The sequence below is a fragment of the Hibiscus syriacus genome, unplaced genomic scaffold (genome assembly GCF_006381635.1).
Source record: "Hibiscus syriacus cultivar Baekdansim isolate YM2019G1 unplaced genomic scaffold, ASM638163v2 tig00111057_pilon, whole genome shotgun sequence".
NCBI classification, from domain to species: domain Eukaryota; kingdom Viridiplantae; phylum Streptophyta; class Magnoliopsida; order Malvales; family Malvaceae; genus Hibiscus; species Hibiscus syriacus.
The window spans coordinates 766,363-793,895 of record NW_024062965.1 but is presented as its reverse complement, the minus strand read 5'-3'; the positions used below and the strand labels follow the sequence as shown (position 1 = coordinate 793,895).

Here is a 27,533-nt window from a genome sequence, read left to right as displayed (position 1 = left end):
CAAACCATCTTTTAAATTCCACCACGCATTTTCACATTGCTTTCATATATACAGATCTGATAACAAAAATCAACGTATGATCCAAAAGAATCCCCATCTTTATCACCCCAAAGAACCATATACACCAATCAAAAATACACCAGAACAGCAACAATGAAATCGAAACCCTGAATTTCGTATCGTGTTTGCCCCTCCCCTCAGTCTCCTCTCCTCCATCTTCTGATAACATGTAACATTATCTGATTCCAACTATCGATCGGACCCGGAAGGCACCAATGTACACAGTCGTTTTGAACATGTTCTTGAACTCCATTGGCGAATGGAAACGGATACATATAAGGCCCCGGATGAGCATCTGGTCTCATTAATGACAATTTGGTCACATCCAATATCTCAAGTCTCAACCCTCCAAATTGCTTTGCATTCACATTGGCAGCTTCAATTTCTTCGACCGCGATCGATCTCATATCCGCATCCATTCCTTCAACCATCTTCTCTCCTTCCTTGTAAGGCTCTGTCTTGGGACAAGCACCGGCCTTATCCCATTTGCCTTGAAAATGTGAAGGAGAAAATCCGGTTAAAAACACATCGATTCCACTACCCAATTTCCTTTCAATTATCGTCTTGAGAGCAGTCTTTATTGCCTTCCTCATCACACCATAGAAGCCTATCTCGGTGTGGTTCAATCCGGGCAGTAATGGCAACCCAAACAGAACCACCCTCATAATAAACAGCCGGATGAAGAAACCAATGGCCTATTGAGAGTACAACCATATCTAAATGGTCCAAATCAGATCCCCACCTCTCATCAACAACATCAACAAACATTCATTATGATCCGGACCATCTTTCGATTTCTCAACACCTCTAACAAGAAACGGCGACCAATAACCGATACCGTAACGTTATGAGAATCGAAATGCCATGTACGAAACTGTTATCCTCTCCGTTTGTGTAACCAGTTGGGATTCGAGGAGGTGGCCAGCATGCAAAGGAGTGATTCCAATTGGTTCCTAGCCATGGAGTCACCTACAAAAGCTATATGCTTGTTGCTAACAAGGTTGAAAAAAGTGTTGGGATCAAACCTCGGGAGTTGACATTGGTTCGGTTGCCATCGCCAGTAAAGGTAACCCAAGTCTGGTCTCCCATGTGAGATGCAATTTTGCCGTCTTTGATAGTATCACAGGTTGTGCCATTGTATAAGGCCCCATCTTGTCATGGACCCATCTTTCCATTGGTGTAGTTACATGGAGTCTCAAGCAATTTCTTCTTCTGCAAAATAAGCAAGAATATATAAAGATGGAACTTTTCAATAATAATAACACCCCTAATCGAAAAAGTGATAAAAATTTAAAAAAGTCTGACAACTTTAGTTTCTTCACTACATACCTCTGGAAAGATAAAGAGGGAGGCGAAGGAGAAGTGAGAAGATGCGGTTGCCGTGAGGAAGCTGATCTGTGGTGGATACAAGGAAAGGGAAAGAATGAAAGTAGAAGCGAAAGAGAGCTATTGAGAGAAGCATAAAAACATAAGGCAACAACATAGTGGTGAACGAACGAGAGCGAGTTGGGCCTTTGAGTGGACTCGTTACACCCATTTTTCGAAAGACGAAAATTGCTTAGTGTTTTTCTGGGTAATCTCAAGTCTCAAACTAGAACATTTTCCACCTCAGAAGAAATGTGGAAATCAAAACAGAGTTTTTGTGGTAGCGGCCGAACAGAGAGAGAAAGAAGAGGAGCATAATGATCTTTCTAGTCCCTCAATTTTTTTACTTTTTAATTTAAATTGCAAAAACATTGTTTTAGTTAGCACCGCCTTCTCGTAGAAGCTAGACATGTGTGCTACTCTGTCAACTTGGACATTTATCATTTTAAATTCTGCTAATTAATTATATCGACTCTTGGCGGTGACCGCAGAAGTCACAAACGTGAACGTTTTAAAGAAAAGGAAAAGACTAAAACCTTTTCTTATCACTGCGCATTATCATGATGACATCCCACCTAAAAGTCATAATGGAGATGGATAGCCATGGATAACCAGTAGGTAGAGGTGATAATCATGTTCTACCTATCTAATTACAACCCAATTATTTTGTATTTTAATTTTATTTATGTTTATGGTAATATCTAAATTGGGTGATAGAAAATTATAGTCAATGATTCACGATGAAATTTAAAACAATTTAAGTTATTTAATAAAAAAAACTTAAAAAATAACTCGAGAAGAGGAAGATAAAGAAGAGAAATATTTGTCAAAAATTCTCTCTTAATCTTGATCGAAGATTTTTATAATAAACCTTATTATTCATGTAGACATTAAAGTCATGCTAACTACTTATAAATTAATGAAATAAATAAATATAATTATCTTACAATAAATTTAATTCTAATAAATTACATATACATATTAGAAGTTATGTCAAGAACATGTAAGTAGTTGGAAGATGTGAGAGTTGCCAATTTATGACAAAAATCTCTTCTTATTTTAGAGGCCTATTTCGGAGACTTCATAAAGATTTGTTTTTGAAAGAAGTTGGGAAGAGGTATAATAATTTGTAATATTATTAAATTATTAAATAATAAATAAAAATATACATTTTTACAAATTCAAAGTGTATATATTTTTTAAATGAATAATGTAAAAGAAATAGGAAGAAGGTGACAGAGGCGTGTCCATTGCCTGGTGATGAGAGTGAGATGTGCATCGAATCTTGTGTATCTACTGCCACTACTTCTCACGAGTTTTGTCTTATTCTTTAATGATTACTAAATTTATATGATGAATGGTGAATTTATAATGGGATATAAATTTTTATGTTATGCTATGCAATTAAATATAATTTTATACATTATTCATTAATGTTAGTTAATACACTTTTAATTATTTAAATTATATTTTTAATTAATTTTTAATCTTTTAAAGATTTTTTTTTTGTTAAAAATAAGTGTTAAACATGTAAGGATAGATGGGTTGACTATGGAGGTTAAGGGGTTTCAATGGCCAGTGTTCTCTCGTATCATCCGTACCTTAAACAATCAAAACCCCTCCTCACCGACGTCCATTGATTACAAAAATTTTCATTTCAATTCTTATATTTTTTATTTCTTCTCAATTTTAAACTCAAGAAATACAAAAAAAATTATATTTTCCCAAGGCTTGGTCCTTACTGCGCATTAATATTTTCTTTAAACAAACTTTTTCATGATTCATATTTTTAAAATAAACTTTCAATTTATTTATATTTTACCACTCAAATATAAAAAAATTATCAATAAATGTAAATACACCGAATCTGAATGAAGAGAATAAAAAATTAAAATGAGAATTAACATCGAATCTGAATAAACATGTACAATGTTAAAGAAATGTCAAATTTGGGGGGGTGGGTTACAATCTATTTGTAGATCCAATACTAATGGTACATTCAGGACAAGGTTTCTGGATCTCTCATTCGTTTGCTCTAACGCGGTTCTATTCCTTGTCCATTGTATCGTTGTCTCAAACTGTTAACCAAACATTTAATACATGCTTTAGCCACCCACGCCATTTTACTGCTTTTTTTCAAAGAACAAAATAAGCGTAGTTTAGGATTGAAAAAACAAAGCAATTATACGATATGAACCACAATGACGTTAGATTGAAATTTATTATGGTTTATTGGTTTAATGAACAGTTTGATCTCTGAAATATATCAATTTTTATTTTATTTTAATACTAAACTGTTATTTCATTGCACATTTCAGTCGATATTATTATTATTATTATTATTATTATTTTTAATATGTGATAAGTACAATGCATTATATGTTCAAAGATAACTTTCAACCATTTAACATCGAACGCTCGCATCCCTAACATCTCTGGTGCTCGAACTCAAAATCTCAAGAAATAACAACAATTCATTTACCACTGATGTTCACTCGGTTCATGCCAGTCAATAATATTAAAAAAACTTATGTTACGTTTTAAAATACAACAATGACTCTTTAAAACAGTGGCGGATGCAAAGCATATACATGACGAACACATATCACTTTGAAATTCGAATTGAAATTTTATATTAGTTGTTCATTTTATCACGAAAATCCACCCTAAAAATTTATTTGTATCGACTCATATGAAAACTTCAATAATCGATATGTGTGTCCACCCTAAAAAAATTTTTGACCCGTCTACTTTAAAGTAATTTTAAAAAGTAAATATAAATTAAAAAATAAAAATATTCAAACACGATGTTTTTTTTTTTAACAGAGCTGCTAACCTAATAGAAAACAGTAAGCTCTGGTGTCATTTTAACAAGTAATTTTAATATAATGTTTTTTTAAGTAGGTTGAGTTTGATAGGATAACATGGACTTATGTAATGACCACTTTGCGGTCCACAAGATCAGTTGAATTGTCGAAACGATTTTTAAAATCGGGGTGGGATTTTTAAAAATCGCATCATCTTTAATTATTCTCTTTTTAATTGAATTTTTAATTAAAACAATGCGATATTTAGAAAACCTCTCGTTTCGAAAATTTGAAAATTCCTTTAAGATAAAAACATATGGTTCGAGGAGTCGCCACCAATCTTTGATTAGGGTGTGATTGGGCACCCAAAAACATTGTCATTTTAAATAAAAATTAATTCTAATTAAAACGACAAATTTACGGTCTACGTTACCAAAATCCAAGTTCGGGAGTCGGTTACGCGTGGGGAAGGATTAGCACCCCCACAACGCCCTAAATCGGTACCTAGTTGATTAATTAATTTCTTTGCAACGAATTTCGCAAGTTCAAATTTAATTTGATTAATGATCCCTTTAAACAACAAACATGCAAATTTGCAACATTTAAAGCAACAAAATAGATTTAATTTAAAATTACCAAGTCATTAGAAAGATAAAGAATATTCGATTATTTAAAAATATCGAGACCAGATCTTTAGTTCAGTTCTAACGACCTTTTCTCGAAAAGTTTAAATAGTCGAATATTTCCTTTTCTTTCGCTCCCAAATTTTACAATGATATATCCAAACTTAATTAGGCGTTACTGACGGGATACCATTTTAATTTAAAATCGTCAAAGCAACTTTCCTGTAAGTTAAGAAAAGCCATTCTGATAATTTTAGATTAAAAGGGCATTACCCTTAATTCCGATTATGTGATTAGATCGAGTTATTCACGTGAGGCTATCATGCAAATTATGCCGATTGAATGTCATGCAAAGATAAAAATATTATGATTAAAATATCATGTAATTTGAAATACAAAAGAAAAAATATATACATATATTTAATTTCAAAAAAAAAAAAAAAAAACCGCACATTAACATATAATGTACAAACTGACTTAAACGTAATAATAAAAACATGCATGCAAAACTACAAAATTAAAATATATAGATATATACATTTTAAAAAAGTGACTAAATATAATAAATCAAAACTAAACATATAATCAAAAGTTAAACAAGGGTTAAAATATAAAGAAACTAAACAATAGGCTCATTTCACAAAAATTTCATTTCCATGCACTGCAAGCATAATATTACAAAAGTGCCATGCAGGATCACAATGCACATTTCCGAAATTACATATCCAATGTCAAATTTGCACAAAAATGGCCAAAACAGGTAACTGGACTAAAATAAAATGCTCTGTAAATTGAGAGACAAAATTAGAATAATAATAAAGCTCGATTCAGGGACTGAAACGGAACGAAACAAAGGAGGAAGGACCTAATACAATGTTAGCCCATCTTCTAAAACCCGGTTCACCCCTGCCTATCAAAACGCTGCCGTTTTGGAAACATCTAAACGACGCCGTTTCTGTTACTAGATACACGGTGATTAGGGTAAACCTTAAGCCTCATCCATTCTCTCCTTAGCCTTAAGCCAGACAACCCCCATCTCAGTCATTTTCCCTCTCCCTCTCTCAACCTTCTTCATCGATTTCGCACCCCCTAACAGAAACCCTATCAGCCGCCGTAGCCTCCGCCGTTTAGCGCTCCGATGAGGAGTCTAAGGCGGCCCGAGCTCTCTCCTCCACTCAAGAGTAACCACCTAGGCCTAGATCTAAGCCAAGCCTCTCAAAACTCCTCCCTTTACCTTATTCATCCCTGCCTTTAGACCTCGACCGTGGCAACCGCCGTGGCTGCCACCTACAAATGACTCCGGTGAAAAGCCCCGACGAAACCCCTACCCTCTCCTTGAGTCCCTCACGGACTAAACCATGACCCCAAAACCTAAGTTCTAATCAAACATTCGAAACCTAATCAAGCCAACCTGTGGCCACCACGGGCCTCCTCTCTTAACCCTGACACAAACCTAGAAAACCCCTCAAAATCCTAAAGAACGTGGCTTAAAATCGACATGCTCTGCTGAATACGAACAAGAAACGAAGGGTTTACCTTCTCTCAGACGGGTCGTGGGTTCCTAGCAAGGGCGACGAAGGTTTCTGGATGGGTGAGTTTCTTTTTGCTTTCGTTTTGTTCTCTGGTTGTTGATGAATGATCTTCTGGGTATTTCGTTTTTTTTGTTCTTTTTGGGTTCTATTCTGTTTTCTTTCCTGATGTCTAAGAGATTTTTGTTTTTGTTTTTTCGTTCTTCCCCTCCTGATCACTGAGAGAGCTCCCTCTTTTTCCTCCCCCTCCATTATTTCTAGTTGATCTCCTCTTCTATAGTTTTGTTTTCGTCCGTTTCTGCTCTTGTTTGGTGTGTTTGCAGGGCACTGGCGCGAGCAAGTCACGGGCGGCAGCAGTGGGGAGTAGAGCTGTTGTTCAGTTTGGGCGTGCGTGATCTGGCAGTGTGGTGGTGGCTTCACGTGAGTCCGCAGGTGGCTCGGGGATCACGGTGATTTGGGGACTGTTGGATCGTGGAGCCAGATCCAACGGAGGAGGCTCAGCGGTGCTGTAGAATATTAGGGTCTAAAAAAACCCTAAAGTTATCATCCTCCTTCCTGAACCGTTAGATTGGGAGCCTTCAGATCCTGTGATCCACATAGTGCGGTGCTGGGCACTCTTCAGCTGGAAACAGAAGTTGGAAACCCTAACGGGTTTTAGGGTTCTCTTATGCTTGGGCCTGTTTGGTCTGGCCCGTTTTAGTTGTAACTCTGGTGTAGGCCCTGTAATAGTAAAAATAAATATACTTAGTCCATGTTATAAATTATTATTATTTTTTATTGCAATTTTATGTCATATATTTTCATGTTAATAACTAACAAATACCAAACTTATGCTAATAACCCTAATAACGATAATAGTAAAACCCAATTGAATTTAAATAATGCCCCGGCCAAATCGAGCATCTACAGTTGCCCCTCTTTGTTCATTGTCGTGCAACGAGACTAGAGCAAAGATCACTAGATGTTCAAATTTGTCCGACCCTGAGAACTTTGACAGACTCATCCGTTCCACTCTTCCTCCAGGGAGAGTGAGAGTTGAAAAAATCTTCTGAAAACAGGTTCGCTCCCTCTTTCTCCAGGAGAATAGAACTCGAACATTTTCAAAAACCTCCATAGTCCTTTAGAGAGTATAAGACTCGAACAATCTTTAACAATCGCGTCTGCCCCTATTTCTTCAGAGAGTATAAGACTCGAACAATCTTCAATGATCACGTCTGCCCCCCATTTAATCTTCATCAATCACGTCTGCCCCCTATTCTTCAGAGAGTATAAGACCCGAACAATCTTCAACAATCGTCCCCTATTTCTTCAGGGAGTATAAGACTCGAACAATCTTCAACGATCGCGTCCGCCCCCTATTTCTTCAGGGAGTATAAGACTCGAACAATCTTCAACGATCGCGTCTACCCCCTATTTCCTCAGAGAGTAAGACCCGAACAATCTTCAACAATCGTGTTTCGCTCCCTATTTCCTCAGAGAGTAAGACTCGAACAATCTTCAACGATCTCGTCCCCCTCTATTTCTTCAGAGTATAAGACCCAATCTTCTCAATCACGTCTGCCCCCTATTTCTTTAGAGAGTATAAGACCCGAACAATCTTCAACAATCGTGTCCGCCCCCTATTTCTTCAGGGAGTATAAGACTCGAACAATCTTCAACGATCGCGTCCGCCCCCTATTTTTTCAGGGAGTATAAGACTCGAACAATCTTCAACAATCGCGTCTGCCCCCTATTTCCTCAGAGAGTATAAGACCCGAACAATCTTCAACAATCGTGTCCGCTCCCTATTTCCTCAGAGAGTATAAGACTCGAACAATCTTCAACGATCGCGTCTGCCCTCTATTTCTTCAGAGAGTATAAGACTCGAACAATCTTCAACGATCGTGTCCGCCCCCTATTTCTTCAGAGAGTATGAGACTTGAACAATCTTCAACGATCGTAGGGAACCTGTAGATATTTTAAATCATCATGCAATGCTATGCTCCTATTCATGCCTACGATGTATGCAATTATGCAATTTAATGCACTTTCTTCAAAGGAACACCATCTCTCGACGGATCTTGGTTTTGTCTTGGGCACAGAACATTTGACCAGTTCACCCCATCTGATAATCTAGACCATAACTTTCGGCTTGACATGAGTTTGACTCCTTTCTTTCTTGAAACCTGCCGGTACACATTACCAACTTCTTGATAAATGGCAATTTCTTTGGGTCATCTATTAATGGCTAAGATTGTCTATGAATTCCAAAGTTTTAGCTTTTCGCAACCATACAAGCTTATGGGTAAAACCATTGCTAGCTTCAGAATACCTGCATTTCCAAAACCTTTTGCATAATAATACAAAATGATCTCATGTACCACAAGTTAAGCTATGCGTTTTAACTTTTTCAAAATTAGATGCTTGTAAAAGGGAAATTAAGAAAGGAAAATATCTCTTTATTTATATAAATGCGAAGAATTTTTAGGCAACTACATGACAAACTTTTAATCGGAAAAGAACAAAAGGATAGGTGTCTTCAAATATCAATAACACAAATGCTTTTGAACTGGCCCGCCGTCAGAATGACTCGAGTGGAGCTTCTGTCAAAAGGATTTCCAAAATGGTGATGACACCTAAGAGTGCGAAACTCTTTCTGAACCCCAAAATCTCTCATTATTGGATGCCATAAACCAATATTGAATCTCACGTGCATTCAATTCCTCCTCTGGTTGTCCGCATAGAGACTCATTAATCTTTGATCTCAACCCCAATTACCATTGTCGTTACCCATGTCAGGAGCCAAAATGGGGTGACACCTAAGAGTGCGAAACTCTTTCTGAACCCCAAAATCTCCATTTGGATCCATAAACCAATATTGATCTCACGTGCATTCAATTCCTCCTCTGGTTGTCCGCATAGAGACTCATTAATCTTTGATCTCAACCCCAATTACCATTGTCGTTACCCATGTCAGGAGCTCTTCCTGCTCCCCAAAAATAATTCAGATCCTCCACCATACACGAACTCTGAATTTAAAACTCAAGTCGCCCTTAGCGGGTTTTCGACTCGACCTCCTTTGGTTTCAAGACGCCCTTTTCGAGTTTTCATCTTGAACCCTCATTTTTTTCATTTTTTTTTCATTCATTTTTTTTTTTTTTTTTATTTTTTTTTTTTCATTTTTTCACTTCTTTTTTTCTCTTCAAGCAAAATACTTCTTAACGGCGTCAGAATTCACTGGATAAGGTAATTCAGACCCATCCATCTCAGTTAAGACTAGAGCTCCCCCAGAGAAGGCTTTCTTGACAACATAGGGTCCTTCCCACTTGGGCATCCATTTCCCTCGGAAATCTTTTTGAATGGGGAATATCTCCTGAGCACCAAATCTCCTTATGGATTTCTCGAGGGCGACTTTCTTATCATGCTCGTATCATCCGCTTCTGGTATATCTGACCGTGACAAATAGCCTTCAATCTCTTTTTCTTCAATCAGATTCAATTGGTCATCTGGCCTGTACCCATTCTGCCTCATTTAGCTTCACCTCCGATAAAACCCGGAGCGAGGGAATTTCCACTTCAATAGGGAGGACAGCTTCCATCCCATAAACTAGAGAAAACGGAGTTGCCCCCAGTTGACGTCCGTACAGAAGTCCTAGGCAAACAGAGCAAATGAAACTTCATCATGCCATCTTTATATGTTTCAGTCATCTTCTCTATAAGCCTCTTAATGTTCTATTAGCAGCCTCCACTGCCCCATTCATCTTTGGGCGATAAACCGTGGAATTATAATGCTTTATTTTGAATTGCTCACATACAGATTTCATCATCTTGTTGTTTAAGTTCAATGCATTGTCAGAGATAATTCTCTCTGGTAAGCCATTCTGCAGATGATTTCCTTCTTCAAGAACCTACACCGTTGACTGGGTTACACTTGCATAGGAAGTGCTTCTACCCACTTGGTGAAGTAATCTATTGCTACCAGAATGAAGCGATGACCATTTGACGCTTTCGGAAAAATTTGCCCAAACATCCATGCCCCACTAGAAACGGCCACGGAGCTGTCATCACATGCAACGGATGAGAGGGGTGTGCATTCTATCCCCATAAATCTGACACTTGTGACACTTTCGGCATAATTGATGCAATCATTTCCATAGTTGACCAATATACCCAAATCTCATAATCTTCTGGCCATTACATGCCCATTAGCATGGTGCCACATATTCCTTCATGTACTTCTTCAAGAATCATTTTCGCTTCTTTAGTGTCCACACCCTTAATATCTGATCCATGCTTTTCTTATAAGGTCACCATTAAGCACATACCCTGCTCCATTCTTCTAATTGTCCTTTTGGTCATTCTCAGTTGCCTGTTCGGGTAACTTTGATATCTTATATACTGGAAGATCATAGTACCAAGGTCCTTCATCATCTTCTTCTTCAATGTTAAGCAGTGGGCTGGATACTTATAAGCCTTCATCTCAATAGGCATCATATTTGAATGCTCGTTCATCTTAAAGGTCGCTGCCAAAGTAGCCAAGGCGTCCGCCATTGATTTTCTTCTCTGGGGAGGTATTGAAAGTCACTTCTTCAAATTCTTCAATAAGTCCCGAACTAATTTACGATATTCCACAAGTTTAGGATCTTTAGTTTCCCATTCTCCTCTGAGCTGGTAAATTACCAAAGCTGAATCCCCATATACCCTCAGCATTTTTGCTTTGAGTTCATAGCTGCTCTAAGACCCATAACACAAGCCTCATATTCAGCCATATTGTTTTTACAATCAAAATTGAGCTGACTGGTAAAAGGATAATGCTCTTCACTTGGTGAGACCAAGATTGCCCCAATCCCGTGCCCCAAGGCGTTTGAAGCACCATCAAAATTCATCTTCCATTTACCGGTGAGAGCAATTGTTTCTTCTTCCTCCGAGATAGCCATTAAATCCTCATCCGGAAAATCGAAGTTCAACTGTTCATATTCTTCTGAAGCCCTACTCGCAATGAATTCTGCTATGGCGCTCCCTTAACTGCCTTCTGGCTTACATACTGGATATCAATTCGGACAACAGGATTTGCCAACGGCTAACCTTCCAGACAATGCAGTACCCCCATTAGATACTTTAAAAGGGTCCAACTTAGATATGAGCCAGGTATGATACAACATATACTGTCTAAGTCTTCTGGTAGCCCACACTAAGCGCAACACAATTTTTCAATTGGTGAGTATCTGGCCTCACACTCAGCGAACTTCTTACTGAGATAATAGATAGCCCTCTCCCTCTTCTCATTTGATCATGTTGCCCCAACACACATCCCATTAAATGTCATAAACGACAAGTAAAGAATTAAAGGCTTTCCCGGGATAGGTGGCGCTAGGGTCGTAGTATTCGAAAGATATCTCTTTACTGCCTCAAAGCCTCTTGACAATCCTCCATTTCTCCTGAATCATTCTTACGAAGGCGGAATATGGGATCATATTTTCGGTCAGCTGCGAGATAAACCGAGCGATGTAATTTAATCTCCCCAAAAATCCTCGAACCTCTTCTGTGTTCTTGGGGCTGGCAAATCTTAAATGGATTTACTTTATCGGGATCTATTTCAATTCCCTTTCAGCTCACTACGAATCCCCCAGTTTTCCCAATATCACCCCAAAAGTACATTTATTTGGGTTAAGTTTTAGTTGGCACTTCTTTAATCTTTGAAAGAGCTTCCTCAATTCTTGATGTTCCTCCTCCGTCTTGGCTTTGAAAATCATATCATCGACATAGACTTCAATTTCTTTATGCATCATGTCATGAAACAACGCCACCATGGCCCTCTGATAGGTTGCCCCTGCATTCTTTAATCCAACGCATGACTTTATAACAGAACGTCCCCCACATAGTGACAACGTTGTTTTCCCCATATCTTCAGGGTACATTTTAATTTGATTATAGCCGGAGAAACCATCCATAATGAGATAAGGAATTCCAGCAGTATTGTCCACTAACGTATCTATATGTGGCAAAGGAAAATTATCCTTTGGACTATCTCTTCAGATCTCTATAGTCGACACACATTCGTACCTTCCCATCCTTCTTTGTACTGGGACAATATTTGCTACCCACACTCAGGATATTGGCCACTTAGAAACCCAGCATCAAATTGTTTCTTCACTTCTTCTTTAATCTGACAGCATCTCGGGTCTCATTCTTCTCAGTTTCTGTTGTACGGGCTTACAATCAGGCTTTATCGGTAATTTATGGACAACCAATTCTGTATCCAGCCTTGGCATGTCCTCGTACGACCAAGCAATACATCCTTGATTCTTGAAGTAATTCTATCAAGCTTTGCCTTCCTTCAGCAGACAGGTGGTACCATCTTTACTTCCTTTCTATCCTCATCTGAGGTTCAAGATCTCTGTAAGCTCTTTGTGAGCAGAATCTGCTCATCTTCCTGTTCCCCCATCTTTAGTAATTCTGAGGGTGGTTCACATCCCTCATCATCATCACAACCTTCGATTTCCCCTTGACATATGGGCATCTCGAAATCAATCTCCGGGTCAGAGTCATTAGCATTCGTATTATTGATATCTGAGTTCCTGAAAGGATAACGAAAAAGAAATATATACTATATACATATGGGAGAATCTTTTCCCATAAACAAATAGAAAGAATAATATATGCGTATATTCAAACAAAAATGCATGAGGAAATGTTTGCCATTTGGGAATTAACAAAACACATCTTTTATTGAGAGCAAGTAAAAACACACAACTTAACCCTTTACATCAAATCACCTATTGTCCCAGGGTATACAATAGGGAAGAGTTCTAGTGTACTCTGCAAAGATTTGTAAACTACAGGCAATTCCTCCGCAGTCCGTTGTTCAACACAAAGCCCGAGGCGCAGGGTAATGCCCGTAGCTCTCATTTCTTTGAACTCCTCATCGGTTATGACATTAATGCCCAAGTCCTCCAAGGCATTCTCAACTATCACTTTACTGCTTTCCAAAGTCCCTTGAAACATATATCCTCATGATACGAAAATGCTGCTCAATGGCGGGAATGTCATGGGCTCCCAGCTTGGGTCCTCACCAGTCAATCTTGCCTTTCTCAATTCCTGAATCTTCTTGTTGCTTCTCAGTTTTTCTTTTAAAGTCGACTGATACCCTAAACCGAACCTGTCTCTTTTAGTTACAGGATAGATTGGGCCCACCAGTCCTTGCAACTGACGTCCAAACCCTTTGCCAGTTTTTGCTCCTCTTCTAAGAGTCAGCTTAAGCCCCATTGCGTGCAGTTGACATCTAGGCTTCGGGATCTTCTTTCCTTCTGCCACAAACATGGCATTGACATATTCCAACGATCTGAAAGAACATTCAACAGCTTGCTCTTCCACTTCAACGTATGGAGCAGTAGTAGAAACCGAAGCAATAATGTCTTCTTCAGCATGAATGCATATAAGCCTCCCATCAATTGAAAATTTTATCCTTTGGTGCAACGTTGACGGAACCGCACCGGCCTGATGAATCCAGGGCCTTCCCAATAAACAGTTGTATGTAGGCATGATGTCCATCACAAGAAACTCCACTTCGTATATCGCTGGGCCAATAGTCAAAGGGATATCAATCTTGCCTAGAACTTCTCTCTTCGTTCCATCAAAAGCTCGAACCACACTTTGACAGCTTCTCATCAGGGTGTTGTCCACTGGCAGTTTTTTCAGGGTCACCAAGGGCATCACATTTAACGCCGAACCGTTATCTATCAGTACTCTGGATAGAACATGCCCTTTGCACCTAACTGTGATGTGTAGAGCCTTATGATTGCCAATCATCCCAGAAGGGATCTCGCCCTCAGAAAAAGATAAAAAATTATCGGCCTGGATGTTGGCAACTAGTCGGTCCAGCTTTTCTGTGGGTATCTCCTTCGGGACAAAGGTTTGGTTTAAAACTTTTAACAGGGCATTGCGATGAGCCTCTGAACTCAGAAGAAGTGATAGGACAGAAATACGGGCAGACAGCTTGTGCAGTTGCTCAACAATATTGTATTCACTATGTTTCAAAAATTTTAAAAATTCCATCGCTTCATTCTCCGTTTCTGGCTTATTGATGATGGGTTCATCTTCTTTTATCTGCACATCGATACTTTTTCCTTTCTCGACAGCAATCTTCTTCTCAGGTTCTTTGTGATAACATCTACCACTCCTGGTCATGTGTCCCACTTCATCTACCTTTTCCTGTTGCTTTGCCACCTCTCCTATTTGACAAGTATATCTCCAGGGTACCTGTTTATTGTCTTTGTACGGGAACGGAGAGGGAGGTGTAATAATCACCTTTGGAGCTACCTTCTCAGCCACTCGATTCTTGGGAGTAATGACGAGGGGACAACTAGCACTATAGACCCCTTTGGATGATCCCTCAGAGGCGTAAACTTCCGCTTCTTCTTTCTCAGCCACTTCTTTGAAGAACTCGATTTCCTTACTATCCATCATCTCTTGTACCAGCCCTAAGAAATCAGAACACTGTTGTATACTGTGTCTTGTGCAGTTATGGTAGTGGCACATCTCTTCATTGTTGAACTGTTCACATGGCAGATTAGTCTTTAATAGTCCTACCTTGACCATTTGGCACCACACCCAAGACATGGGTGACATCACCTCCCTAACATTTTTTACAGTCGTTCTTCCTTTCTCTTCAGCGACTGCATTAATCCCGGCTCCTACATGGTTTGGCAATGGATTCTGGGCTATGTTTGGCTGTTCACTGTCACCAAAATTGATGACGTTTCTTCTTCTCAGAGCTTGGACGACCTTTTTGAAAGCGGGACAATTTTCAATAGAATGTCCGGAAACCCCTGCATGGTATTCGCACTTAGCACTAGCATCATAGCACTTGGGATACGGGGGTTGTATAGGGTCCACATGATAAGGTGAGACTACATGTCGATCATATAATTCGTGGAATAACTCCTTATAAGTTATAGGAATCGGATCAAATTGAGGCCTCTCTCTCCTTGGATCTCTTGCCCCTTGCCTATTGTCAATTTGGGGTGATGCTACCGTTCCCTGTGGTCGGACACTGTGATATTATGGGAATCATACTGCCTTACGTTGCTGACTTCGTTTTCCTTCTTCCTATCGGCTGTTTCTTGCTGGAATCTCCTCCCTCAAGCTTCCCGCTTTTAATCGCCATTTCAATCATTTCTCCCGCCGTAACTATATCAGCAAAACTTCGAGAAGGATTACCAACAAAATGTGAGAAAAATGGAGCCTTCAAGGTATTAACAAAAAGTAGGTTCGTTTCCTCCTCTACCAACGGTGGGTGGACTTGTACTGCTACCTCTCTCCACCTCTGAGCATATTGTCTGAAACTTTCATTATGCTTTTTCTCCATTGCTTGCAGCACCATTCTGTTAGGCCTGACGTCCTTCACATGCTTATACTGGTCAAGAAAAGATTTGGCCAGGTCTTTCCATGTCCTGACATCAACTCTCCTTAGTTGATTATACCATCGCAATGCTGAGCCTACTAAGCTTTCCTGGAAACAGTGGATCAACAGCTGGTCGTCCCCTACGTAACCAGTCATTTTCCTGCAGAACATTGTGATAGGGGCAGAAGGGCATTTGGGTATCGTCGTATTTCTCGAAGTCAGGAGTTTTGAACTTGGGAGGTAGGACCAGATCAGGGGACTAAACTCAGTTCCTTAGCGTCGAGACCATACAAGCTGGTATCTTCTTTCATAGCTTGTACTTCATTTGCTAGCTGCTTATATTGCTCCTGCAAAAACTTGTTTTCGCTCTTCTTTGCTTCTTCATCAAGGTCCGGGACCTGGTGATATGGGCTTTCTTCGGGATGCGAACAAGATCCCGGTTGCGGATTAAGTGCAATGCCGTCAGGATTTATGTGTACTTTGGTATGGATAGATGTTCCTTGGATATTCGGAGACTGTACCGGGGTAAACCCTGGAGGGTAAAGTGGTTCTTCACTTGTTTGCTCATGGGCCTTTCCGTGCTATGGATTTCTCCCTCCCAGCATATTTGCCAACTTAGACAACATATCCTCTTGAGCCTTAAGCATATCTTCTTGCATTTTCCTTAGATCATCTTGCAATTGCAGTTGAGTTCTTTCAATTTGAGCAATCTTATCATCCATGGCCTTCCTTGTGTTATAGTGATGCTTGAAATTTCCCAGTATTCTATAATGTATCCCTTATTGTTAATTTTAATGCTTTGAGGATGAATGCAAATTATGTAAAGTGTGATAAAAAATGCAACACAAAACTTAAATTGCAAATAAAATGCAAATGCATGCAGAAAGGCATTGATTCATAAGAAGCGATCAGTCTTAGAACAACTTTCATTTAGGACAAAAGCATCATCTTTACAAGAAAAGTCCATTACAGAAAAGGCCTAGCTCTCATGTTCAGCTCTACTATCTGATTGACAAGCCAATCGACCCTCTTTCCTACATCTGATGCTGGATTGGTGTAGCTCTGGATGACTTTTGCTTAGAGGTCCATCTCTCCCAACTGCCTCGCAACGCCGCTTAACTGATTCATGGTCTCTCGGATCACGTGATTCACGTTTGTCTTCCAGTCTCTAAAGTGATCGTTTGAGTTTTGCCATTGCAGTCTGGTGCCTTGGACGGTGCGCTCGAGACCAGCGATTTGTGTCTGGAAGCTTCGTAAGGCAGCCTCTAAATCATGAATCTTCTTTTACAAAGCAGCATTCTCCTCGAGGCTAACCCTTTGATCCACTAGGCAACGCTGACTGTTTTCTGCAGATAAGGAACTTTCAAGCTGCATAACGTAGGCACTGTACTCTTCATTCTTTGCCTTGGCTCGAGCTAACTCTTCCTCATGCCTTGATTCCATTTCATGCATCTCTTGATTGAGTACCTCTATCCGTTCGTTCTTTGCTCCGCACCTCTGTATCCAGAGGAATACTTCATCCTGTTAGCCTTGGAGCACACTCTCCCGATGTTGCCTTTCTAATTTTAGCTCTTCTTTGCTTTGCCTCTTCTCAGTTTCGAGCTCGTTGATTCTTTGCTTTCTAACCTCAAGTTCAAGTTGCATGTTATTTGCCTTCATTCTGAGTTCTTCAATATTAGCATGCAATTCTTCTTCTTGCTTCTTGCTCAAGGTGTACATTTGTCTTAACTCTTTAGCCTCTGTCCTTTCGCTCTTCAGTGCCCTAACCCAGGACCTTCTCTCGGACTCAAGTTCTTGATTTCTTTTCTTCTTCTCTGTCTCTACTTCTCTGACTCGTGCTCTCTCGGCTCTGACGTCTCTAACTCGACGATCCCTCTCAGCCCGGAGCTCTAACCGCCACTGCTCTGAAGTTCTCTCGAGGCCAGCAATTGCCCGTGCTCGACTCATCTTTTGGTAATCGCTCTGTAAACTAGTGAGATTGGCCTCCACTTCATCCTTTCTCTTGCGCATAAGCTCAAACTGTGTATTATAGAACCCCCTATCGATGTCCAAAATGAAATTCTTTTGTCTAAGGGCCTCACACTCTGCTTCCTTCCTGGCGATTTCCGCTTCGAATTCACTCTTCAGTATCTCCAACTTAGACGGTACGTATTTAAACTGTGCTTCCAAAGGAATTGTTTGGTCACGATCCGCCAACGGAAGGATATCATTCTTTCGCACCGCCCTCCATGCCACGTAATCTGGCGTCAGCATGACCTCAGCTGCTATGAAATCAGTTCTAAAGGTTGACTTCCACACCTCTGACATTGCACGAGCAGTCTTCTTGTAGTGATCTCCACAGTACACAAATTCAGATGCTTTCAGACCGGATGTAGCTGGGACGAATTGGCGTGCCCCAAATTGCCTCAGTACCATCAGTGGCGCATAGCCTACTCCACCCCATAACCCTAATAGGGTTACCCAATCGGAATCCCCGCATTTGTACAACATATCCACAAAAGCTAACCAGGGGACACGCCACACTATATCATGCTCCTGTAAATTTCTGAAGAGTGAAACCCAATCCTTCCTGGTGAGATGCTCTGGCCACTCTTTAGTGAGGAAATCGTTTAAGGGTGAATAGGCCGTAGAAAACCGTCGACTATACTCTCGATCAATTTTCCAGAAGTGACTGCGTATCCAAACAGTAAGCAACTGGACACACCCGGTGAAGCGGCTAATCTCAGCTCTTCTGCAACTGCTAAGTGCTCTGAATATTTTGGCCAAAATCGCAGGAACAAGGTTTATCTTCCTTTCCAAACGCTCGAATAAATCGACCACTGCGGCTTCCACGTGATAAAGAACTTTCGGGAAAATCATCAAACCATAAATTCCCAAGGCGAACATCTCCATGCTCTTCTCGATATCGCTATGCTTGACGATAAGCTCATTGAGGCATGACCAAGGGAAGCAATTGGACTCTCCCTTCTTTTGGATTCGATCAGCAACCCACTTCTCTCCCATCCCAGTAATCCTTGCGAGCTTGCTCTTAAAGGATTGTGTCCTTGAGGCTTTTGAGTAGATTCGGTCCAAGTGTATCGTCTCGAAATGAAACAAGGAGGTGTATTCTTCTAACGTGGGAGTCATGTCTTCCTTGTTGAAAGTGAAGCAGCTATATGCGGGATTCCAAAACTAGATGAGAGCTTTGATTAGGGGTTCGTTTACTTTCACATACAACAGAAGGGCGATGTCACCATACTTTTGCCAGAAAGAGTATTTCATATCAGAATTCCAACTTTCCCAAATTTCACGTAACTCTTGCAAATCGTTTTGCTTTAGACTGGCCAGAGCAACCTCTGGTAGTACTGATATGTAATCTTCAGTCAAACTGTCGCCTTTCTTCCTCTGAGTTTCTTCGGACCATGACCTCACTTCCGCGTTATCCATTTCCTTGTTATGAAAGCTCTTGTCCATTTTATGACCGCCTTCTACTTTTATGACCACCTTGTGAATCAACACCTTTCTTCATGAATGATGATGCAATGCAACAATAATAAATAAAACATAAAACACAAACAAAAATAAAACTGTGTTAGTATATACAATGAATAGTCAAAGAATAAACAAACAACATGAAGATAGAAAATATATACATCCTAAACCTTATTCACATGGTATCTACCCAACATGGCATCTACCGAATCATGCTTTAGTAGATCCTACCCAACATGATATTTACCCACATGCTTTGTTACTCATAAAAAATCCTAACCGCGTGGTATCTAATTCACATGCCTGTTCAAAAAATAAACCTAACCACATGATCTCTAGTTCGCATACTTTTTGCAAAAATAAATAAATTCGAGGGAAAAGTTAGAATGAGTTTCCCCTTTGTGTCTGCGGACAGAGATTCAGCATAAGACGGGCAGAGTTTTGGTATCACTAAAAGGGTCCTCGAATTGTCCTTTGCTGGTGCCCCATTGAGCTTGCCAGACCCGCGATCCTCACCCATTATAGGCTTAAAACGGATCAAGTTCAATTTCGAGAGGATACATTTCCCTATGTCCATGCGAGGAAACTCAATGTTTCACTCGTAAACATAAGGCATGTACCCCAGAGGTTACTAGCTAAAGCCCATGCGGAGAAAAGTAATTTTTCTCACGTAAGCGTAGCTTTCACCCCTACCTAACGGGACAGAGCACAGTTAGAAGGCTCTAAATATTAAAGGTTTACAACAATAGTGGGGAAACTCATAATCCTTTGCCTCGATCCAAGAGAAACAATAGACTAAAGTGAAAGTCAGAAAACTGAAACATGTAGATAACACATTAGTACAACTATTTATTCACTAGCCCAAATTACAAATTAAGATGCAAACAAAACAATTCAAACAAACAAGGGATCAAGAACCAAATCAAAGCGAACTTATAACTTTCGTTTGCAAAGACAATTAATTAATCGACTATAGGTCTGACTCTCTAAAAAAGTCCCCAGCGGAGTCTCCAAGCTGTCGAAACGATTTTTAAAACCGGGGCGGGATTTTTGAAAACCGCATCATCTTTAATTATTCTCTTTTCAATTGAATTTTTAATTAAAACAATGCGATATTTAGAAAACCTCTCGTTTCGAAAATTTGGAAATTCCTTTAAGATAAAAACATATGGTTCGAGGAGTCGCCGCCAATCTTTGATTAGGGTGTGATTGGGCACCCAAAAACATTGTCATTTTAAATAAAAATTAATTCTAATTAAAACGACAAATTTACGGTCTACGTTACCAAAATCCAAGTTCGGGAGTCGGTTACGCGTGGGAAGGATTAGCACCCCCACAACGCCCTAAATCGGTACCTAGTTGATTAATTAATTTCTTTGCAACGAATTTCGCAAGTTCAAATTTAATTTGATCAATGATCCCTTTAAACAACAAACATGCAAATTTGCAACATTCAAAGCAACAAAATAGATTTAATTTAAAATTACCAAGTCATTAGAAAGATAAGAATATTCGATTATTTAAAATATCGAGACCAGATCTTTAGTTCAGTTCTAACGACCTTTCTCGAAAAGTTTAAATAGTCGAATATTTCCTTTTCTTTCGCTCCCAAATTTTACAATGATATATCCAAACTTAATTAGGCGTTACTGACGGGATACCATTTTAATTTAAAATCGTCAAAACAACTTTCCTGTAAGTTAAGAAAAGCCATTCTGATAATTTTAGATTAAAAGGGCATTACCCTTAATTCCGATTATGTGATTAGATCGAGTTATTCACGTGAGGCTATCATGCAAATTATGCTGATTGAATGTCATGCAAAGAGTAATAATATTATGATTAAATATCATGTAATTTGAAATACAAAGAAAAAATATACATATATTTTAATTTCAAAAAAAAAATAAACCACACATATTAACATATAATGTACAAACATGACTTAAACGTAATAATAAAAACATGACTTGCAAAACTACAAAATTAAAATATATATAGATATATACATATTTTAAAAAAGTGACTAAATATGAATAAAATCAAAACTAAACATACTAATCAAAAGTTAAACAAGGGTTAAAATATAAAGAAACTAAACAGTAGGCTCATTTCACAAAAATTTCATTTCCATGCACTGCAAGCATAATATTACAAAAGTGCCATGCAGGATCACAATGCACATTTCCGAAATTACATATCCAATGTCAAATTTGCACAAAAATGGCCAAAACATGTAACTGGACTAAAATAAAATGCTCTATAAATTGAGAGACAAAATTAGAATAATAATAAAGCTCGATTCAGGGACTGAAACGGAACGAAACAAAGGAGGAAGGACCTAATACAATGTTAGCCCATCTTCTAAAACACGGTTCACCCCTGCCCATCAAAACGCTGCCGTTTTGGAAACATCTAAACGACGCCGTTTCTGTTACTAGACACACGGTGATTAGGGTAAACCTTAAGCCTCATCCATTCTCTCCTTAGCCTTAAGCCAGACAACCCCCATCTCAGTCATTTTCCCTCTCCCTCTCTCAACCTTCTTCCTCGATTTCGCACCCCTAACAGAAACCCTATCAGCCGCCGCAGCCGTCGCCGTTTAGCGCTCCGATGAGGAGTCTAAGGCGGCCCGAGCTCTCTCCTCCACTCAAGAGTAACCACCTAGGCCTAGATCTAAGCCAAGCCTCTCAAAACTCCTCCTTTTACCTTATTCATCCCTGCCTTTAGAACCCGACTGTGGCAGCCGCAGTGGCTGCCACCTACAAATGACTCCGGTGAAATGCCCCGACGAAACCCCTACCCTCTCCTTGAGTCCCTCACGGACTAAACCACGACCTCAAAACCTAAGTTATAATCAAACATTTGAAACCTAATCAAGCCAACCTGTGGCCACCACGGGCCTCCTCTCTTAACCCTGACACAAACCTAGAAAACCCCTCAAAATCCTAAAGAACGTGGCTTAAAACCGACATGCTCTGTTGGATACGAACAAGAAACGAAGGGTTTACCTTCTCTCAGACGGGTCGTGGGTTCCTAGCAATGGCGACGAAGGTTTCTGGATGGGTGAGTTTCTTTTTGTTTTCGTTTTGTTCTCTGGTTGTTGATGAATGATCTTCTGGGTATTTCGTTTTTTTTGTTCTTTTTGGGTTCTATTCTGTTTTCTTTCCTGATGTCTAAGAGATTTTTGTTTTTGTTTTTTCGTTCTTCCCCTCCTGATCACTGAGAGAGCTCCCTCTTTTTTCCTCCCCCTCCGTTATTTCTAGTTGATCTCCTCTTCTATAGTTTTGTTTTCGTCCGTTTCTGCTCTTGTTTGGTGTGTTTGCAGGGCACTGGCACGAGTAAGTCACGGGCGGCAGCAGTGGGGAGTAGAGCTGTTGTTCGGTTGGGCGTGCGTGATCTGGCAGTGTGGTGGTGGCTTCACGTGAGTCTGCAGGTGGCTCGGGGATCACGGTGATTTGGGGACTGTTGGATCGTGGAGCCAGATCCAATGGAGGAGGCTCAGCGGTGTTGTGGAATATTAGGGTCTAAAAAAAACCCTAAAGTTATCATCCTCCTTCCTGAACCGTTAGATTGGGAGCCTTCAGATCCTGTGGTCCACATAGTGCGGCGCTTGGCACTCTTCAGGCTGGAAACAGAAGCTGGAAACCCTAACGGGTTTTAGGGTTCTCTTATGCTTGGGCCTGTTTGGTCTGGCCCGTTTTAGTTGTAACTCTGGTGTAGGCCCTGTAATAGTAAAAATAAATATACTTAGTCCATGTTATAAATTATTATTATTTTTTATTGCAATTTTATGTCATATATTTTCATGTTAATAACTAACAAATACCAAACTTATGCTAATAACCCTAATAACGATAATAGTAAAACCCAATTGAATTTAAATAATGCCCCGGACAAATCGAGCATCTACATGAACTATCTTGTAATGACCATTCGTTACTTGTTAGCATTGGCGGATCCATAGTTATTTTAGGCTGCGCATAATAACAAATATATATTTTAAAATTTAAAATTTTAATTGAATATTTATTTTAAAATGTTATATATTCATTTTATTTAAAAGATTTATATTATTAATATATATATACACCTATCTTAAAACATAATTTTGAATCTATCACTTATTGTTGGAGGCTGCAAGGTACCTAACGGGTGTGTGATTCTTGTGTTGGTTATTTGGTTTATTTGGGACTGGTAAAGCAATAATCTTCCTTTATGTCTGAGACAGCTCCCTTAAAAGGATGATGGCAAAGTTTTTGTGAAAAATAATGGACAGCAATATTGTAGAAAATGCATGTTTCTCTACCAGCTTCTAGTTAAATTTCTTTATTATATATTCCGTTAAGGGCGTAAATGAACCAAAATTGAATGAATAAAATTATTTTTGTATTTATTCGTTTATTTTTTAAAGTGTACATGTTCAATTCGTGTTTGTTTAAATTTTTAGTATAATGTGCATGTTCGTTTTTTATTTTGTAAGTATTTATGTTTGTTCGTTTAATGTTCGTGAATATGCTCATTTAATGTACATTTAATATTTGACGACCAACACTATCTTTTTATTTTTTTTATTTGCAAGTCAAAGAAAATAGTGAATTACGATAATAGTCCTTAAGTTTATAGGCTTCATAGTTTGAACTCCAAAGGTCATCTTATGTTAATTTAGTCCCTATTTTAATATTTAAAATGTAGAAAAAATAAAAGAAAAGAAGAACCGAGTAAACGAGTCAATAAACGAACTTATTCATGAACATAGTCGAACCAAACACATTTCTATTCATTCATTTATCAAATAAACATAAAAAATCATGGGTAAATACACATTAGTACCTAAACTATCAATTTTAGTTCGTTTTAGTACTTGAACTTTCAATTTAAAAAAATCTACCTAACATTTAGTTTTTGTTTCATTTTTAATACATCTCACCGTTAAAAATTTAATGCGCTTAGTACATAAACTCTAAAAAAATTCAAACCTTAACATTATATTTTGAACATGGGTACTAAAATGAAACAAAAATTTAACTTTCGATTATAATTTTGAAAAAATTGAAAGTTTATATATTAAAATGGATCAAATCTAATAGCATAGATACAAACACGTAATTTACCCAAAATTTATTCACACTCATTTATTTAGCTTAATAAATATAAATGAATGTTATATGAATGATTTACTAACAATTCATCAAATGCTCTGTTTATTTACACCCTTATATTTATTTCGTAGCCCGGAGAGGAGGGCCATAATTTTTCTATTATTCATATTTTCTCTTTCAATTATGTTTTTTCTAATTTAATTTATAGTTAAAAGTTTATTTAACTTTTTGTGTTTGAGTTCTGAGATCCGAATATGTTATTAATCATTCTTTGCATTGATATTCGCTGTGTCTGTGTAAACACCCAATTTCATCCCAAAAAAAAAATTGAATTCGAAGCAATTGAACGTATTAATTTAACTTGTATATAATTCAGATAATTAAAAAATTAGATTTAAATTTAATTATAAAGCATACAAATATGCTTGATTTTTCTTTTTGAAACCGAGCCTCCGGCTGCAGACACCTCTATTCTCAATAGGTTGATACCGAGTGGAACATCAAGTCGATTGAACATATGATCTGTCCCGTCCTGTTCTGTTGGTACGGTATTCGAACCATATTGTCCACGAAGACGATGCAAGGAACAAGCCATCACGGCTTACGGAAATCTTCAGTGAGACAGGGACGGAGTTTTCTTCCACTGTTTGAATTCAGAAGCTTCAGAGAAAATCACTGCAACGCAACAAATTCGAGCAGTACAAATTAAAAATAAATAAAATCGTGCCTTTTCCAATCTATATGCAGAGCAAAAATATTTCGCTTTATGAATTTCCAGACTCGATTAAGGAAAAATTGTAATCATATATTAATGGTATCTTACCTGATAATGCAAAAGGCATGCTACAATGCCAGCTTTCAGCTTTACTTTGATGTGAGAAAAGAGGGTTTTATTCATGTTGATCTTTGCCAAATATAAATCTTTCTTCTTCTTCTTCTTCCTTTTCCTTTTCCTTTATATACTATAATAATTGGTGGAAATGTGGAATGTTTTGTAGTAGTAACTTCGGTAAAGATAATGCGAAGATGCTTTTATCATGCACGTTATGAAAGGATTTATCTTTTACGTGATGGAAAGAAAACGAAAAGGAAGAATCTGTAGAAAAAAAAAATCAATGCTAAGTGAAAGAGATTCCTTCGGTTTACACACAGACACACAGCCGAATTTGTGCCTTTCTTCACCTTCACACTTCACGCTTCACACCTTTTGCTCTCACTCTCTCTTTATGTTATGATTCTTTCTTTCTTTCTCCCCAAGTTGGTCTCCTTTTCACTGTTAATGCTTATCTTCTCGTAACTCTTTTGTCTTTCGTATTCGTTCTCACTGTCATTCCAGTGCACTTGGTCACCACCTTTCTTTTTTTTCTCTCAGTTAATACAACTTCCAAAGCAAGGGTTTCTCCCAGTTCCTTTTATGCTCTTCTGGGGATTTAAAAAAAACAACTTTGTTGTTGGTTTTGAAAGATTTTCCATTAGGACTTTGTTTTGGCGATTTGGTTTTTCTTTTATCTAGGGGAATATATAAAGTTTTGTTTTCTTAAAGAAGGTTTGAACTAAGAAAAGAGAGAGAAATGGCAGGACAAGGTGGAGGAGGAGGTGGTGGTGGAGGAGCTGCACCAAAACCAAAGCAAGACGAGTTACTGCCCCATCCAGTGAAGGAGCAGCTGCCTGGCGTTGCTTATTGCATGACTAGTCCTCCTCCTTGGCGTGAGTTTCTCTCATTTTAAAACTCTTTATCTTGATTCCTTATTGTTGGTTTTAAATCCCAACTTTGTCAACTTTCCAACTTTTTTCATAAAAATATGTCAATTCTCATTTAGTTTCTATTATTCTTTATTCATTCTTGTCTATGAATGTCTCATTTCATTTGCAGCTGAGGCTCTATTATTGGGTTTTCAACATTACTTGGTGATGCTTGGGACAACTGTTCTCATACCAACCTCTCTAGTTCCCCAGATGGGAGGTGGAAATGTATGTTTTCACAAATAGCCAATTAGTTCTTCATGCTTTTAATGTTTATTTTTGTCTAAATTTATTTATGTGCTTCACTTGCATTAGGAAGAGAAAGCAAAGATGATTCAGACATTGCTATTTGTGGCTGGGGTGAACACATTGTTCCAAACATTGTTCGGTACCCGTCTACCGGCTGTGGTTGGAGGTTCCTATACCTATTTGCCGACCACCATTTCGATCATCTTGGCAGGTCGCTATACTGACATTGTGAATCCTCAGGAGGTTAGCTTCACTAAGACCCTACAGTTTTGTTTCTTACTTGTGACGTAAGTTAACAGAGTCCCAGAATTGAAAAGTTGATTCTCTATTGGATATGCAGAAATTCGAGAGGATCATGCGCGGAATCCAGGGAGCCCTTATTGTTGCCTCCACCCTTCAGATCGTACTCGGATTTAGTGGCCTTTGGCGTAATCTTGCAAGCTAAGTTAAGGCCTGGAGATTAGTTTATAGCTCCAGTGGAACTGCTCTATGCAAGTTTTTTATATGTTTCAATGCTTTTCCAGGTGTTTGAGTCCTTTATCTGCTGTTCCCCTGGTTGCTCTCTCTGGCTTTGGGCTCTATGAGTTTGGTTTTCCTGTGGTATGCATCAGCTGCCGGTGGGAACATTTGTTATAAAACTGTTTCATCTTTGTCTCTCAAGTCTGGTTATCTCTTTTGTAGCTTGCTAATTGCATCGAGATCGAGTTGCCACAGATCGTCCTTCTCTTAGTTTTTGCACAGGTAATTTATGTTGTCCATTTAAAGATACCGAAAAAGATGGTTAATGCTTGATCATTCAAGAACATTCTGTTCAATTGTAAATTTGTAACCGTCACCTTATGAGTTTTTTTGCAGTATATACCTCATATTACGAGTGGGGAGCAGCACATGTTTGAGCGCTTTGCTGTCGTATTCTCTGTTGTGATTGTCTGGCTATATGCTCACCTGCTGACTGTTGGCGGAGCATATAAGAACACTGGACCTAAAACTCAAATGACCTGCCGGACCAATCGCGCTGGGATTATAGGTGGTTCTCCTTGGTAAGTCCCTTTTCTTCATTCGCAAGGCAATATGATTTTTTCTGTGGGATCTATTACTCTTGTAATTGGACAGTCAAAAGTTCATTGTTTTGCTCTCTGTATAAGAACAATAATGTTCATTAATTGAGTACTACATTTTCTGGACAGGATAAGAGTTCTGTAA

At 38.7% G+C, this 27,533-nt stretch overlaps 2 protein-coding genes and 1 pseudogene across 2 annotated transcripts; 2 read left to right on the top strand and 1 right to left on the bottom strand.

The window, feature by feature from the left end:
- On the bottom strand, positions 1 to 25,589 carry LOC120151402 (annotated as a pseudogene).
- Positions 25,581 to 26,791, top strand: LOC120151404 (nucleobase-ascorbate transporter 7-like). The gene is made up of 5 exons (XM_039163874.1): positions 25,581 to 25,770; positions 25,884 to 26,045; positions 26,212 to 26,309; positions 26,397 to 26,573; positions 26,671 to 26,791. The coding sequence occupies exons 2-5, from the start codon at positions 25,910 to 25,912 to the stop codon at positions 26,773 to 26,775; spliced, it is 516 nt and encodes a 171-aa protein (XP_039019805.1). The 5' UTR covers positions 25,581 to 25,770; positions 25,884 to 25,909; the 3' UTR covers positions 26,776 to 26,791.
- LOC120151434 (nucleobase-ascorbate transporter 7-like) lies at positions 26,791 to 27,533 on the top strand. The gene is made up of 4 exons (XM_039163893.1): positions 26,791 to 26,930; positions 27,012 to 27,071; positions 27,186 to 27,370; positions 27,518 to 27,533. The coding sequence occupies exons 1-4, from the start codon at positions 26,820 to 26,822 to the stop codon at positions 27,531 to 27,533; spliced, it is 372 nt and encodes a 123-aa protein (XP_039019824.1). The 5' UTR covers positions 26,791 to 26,819.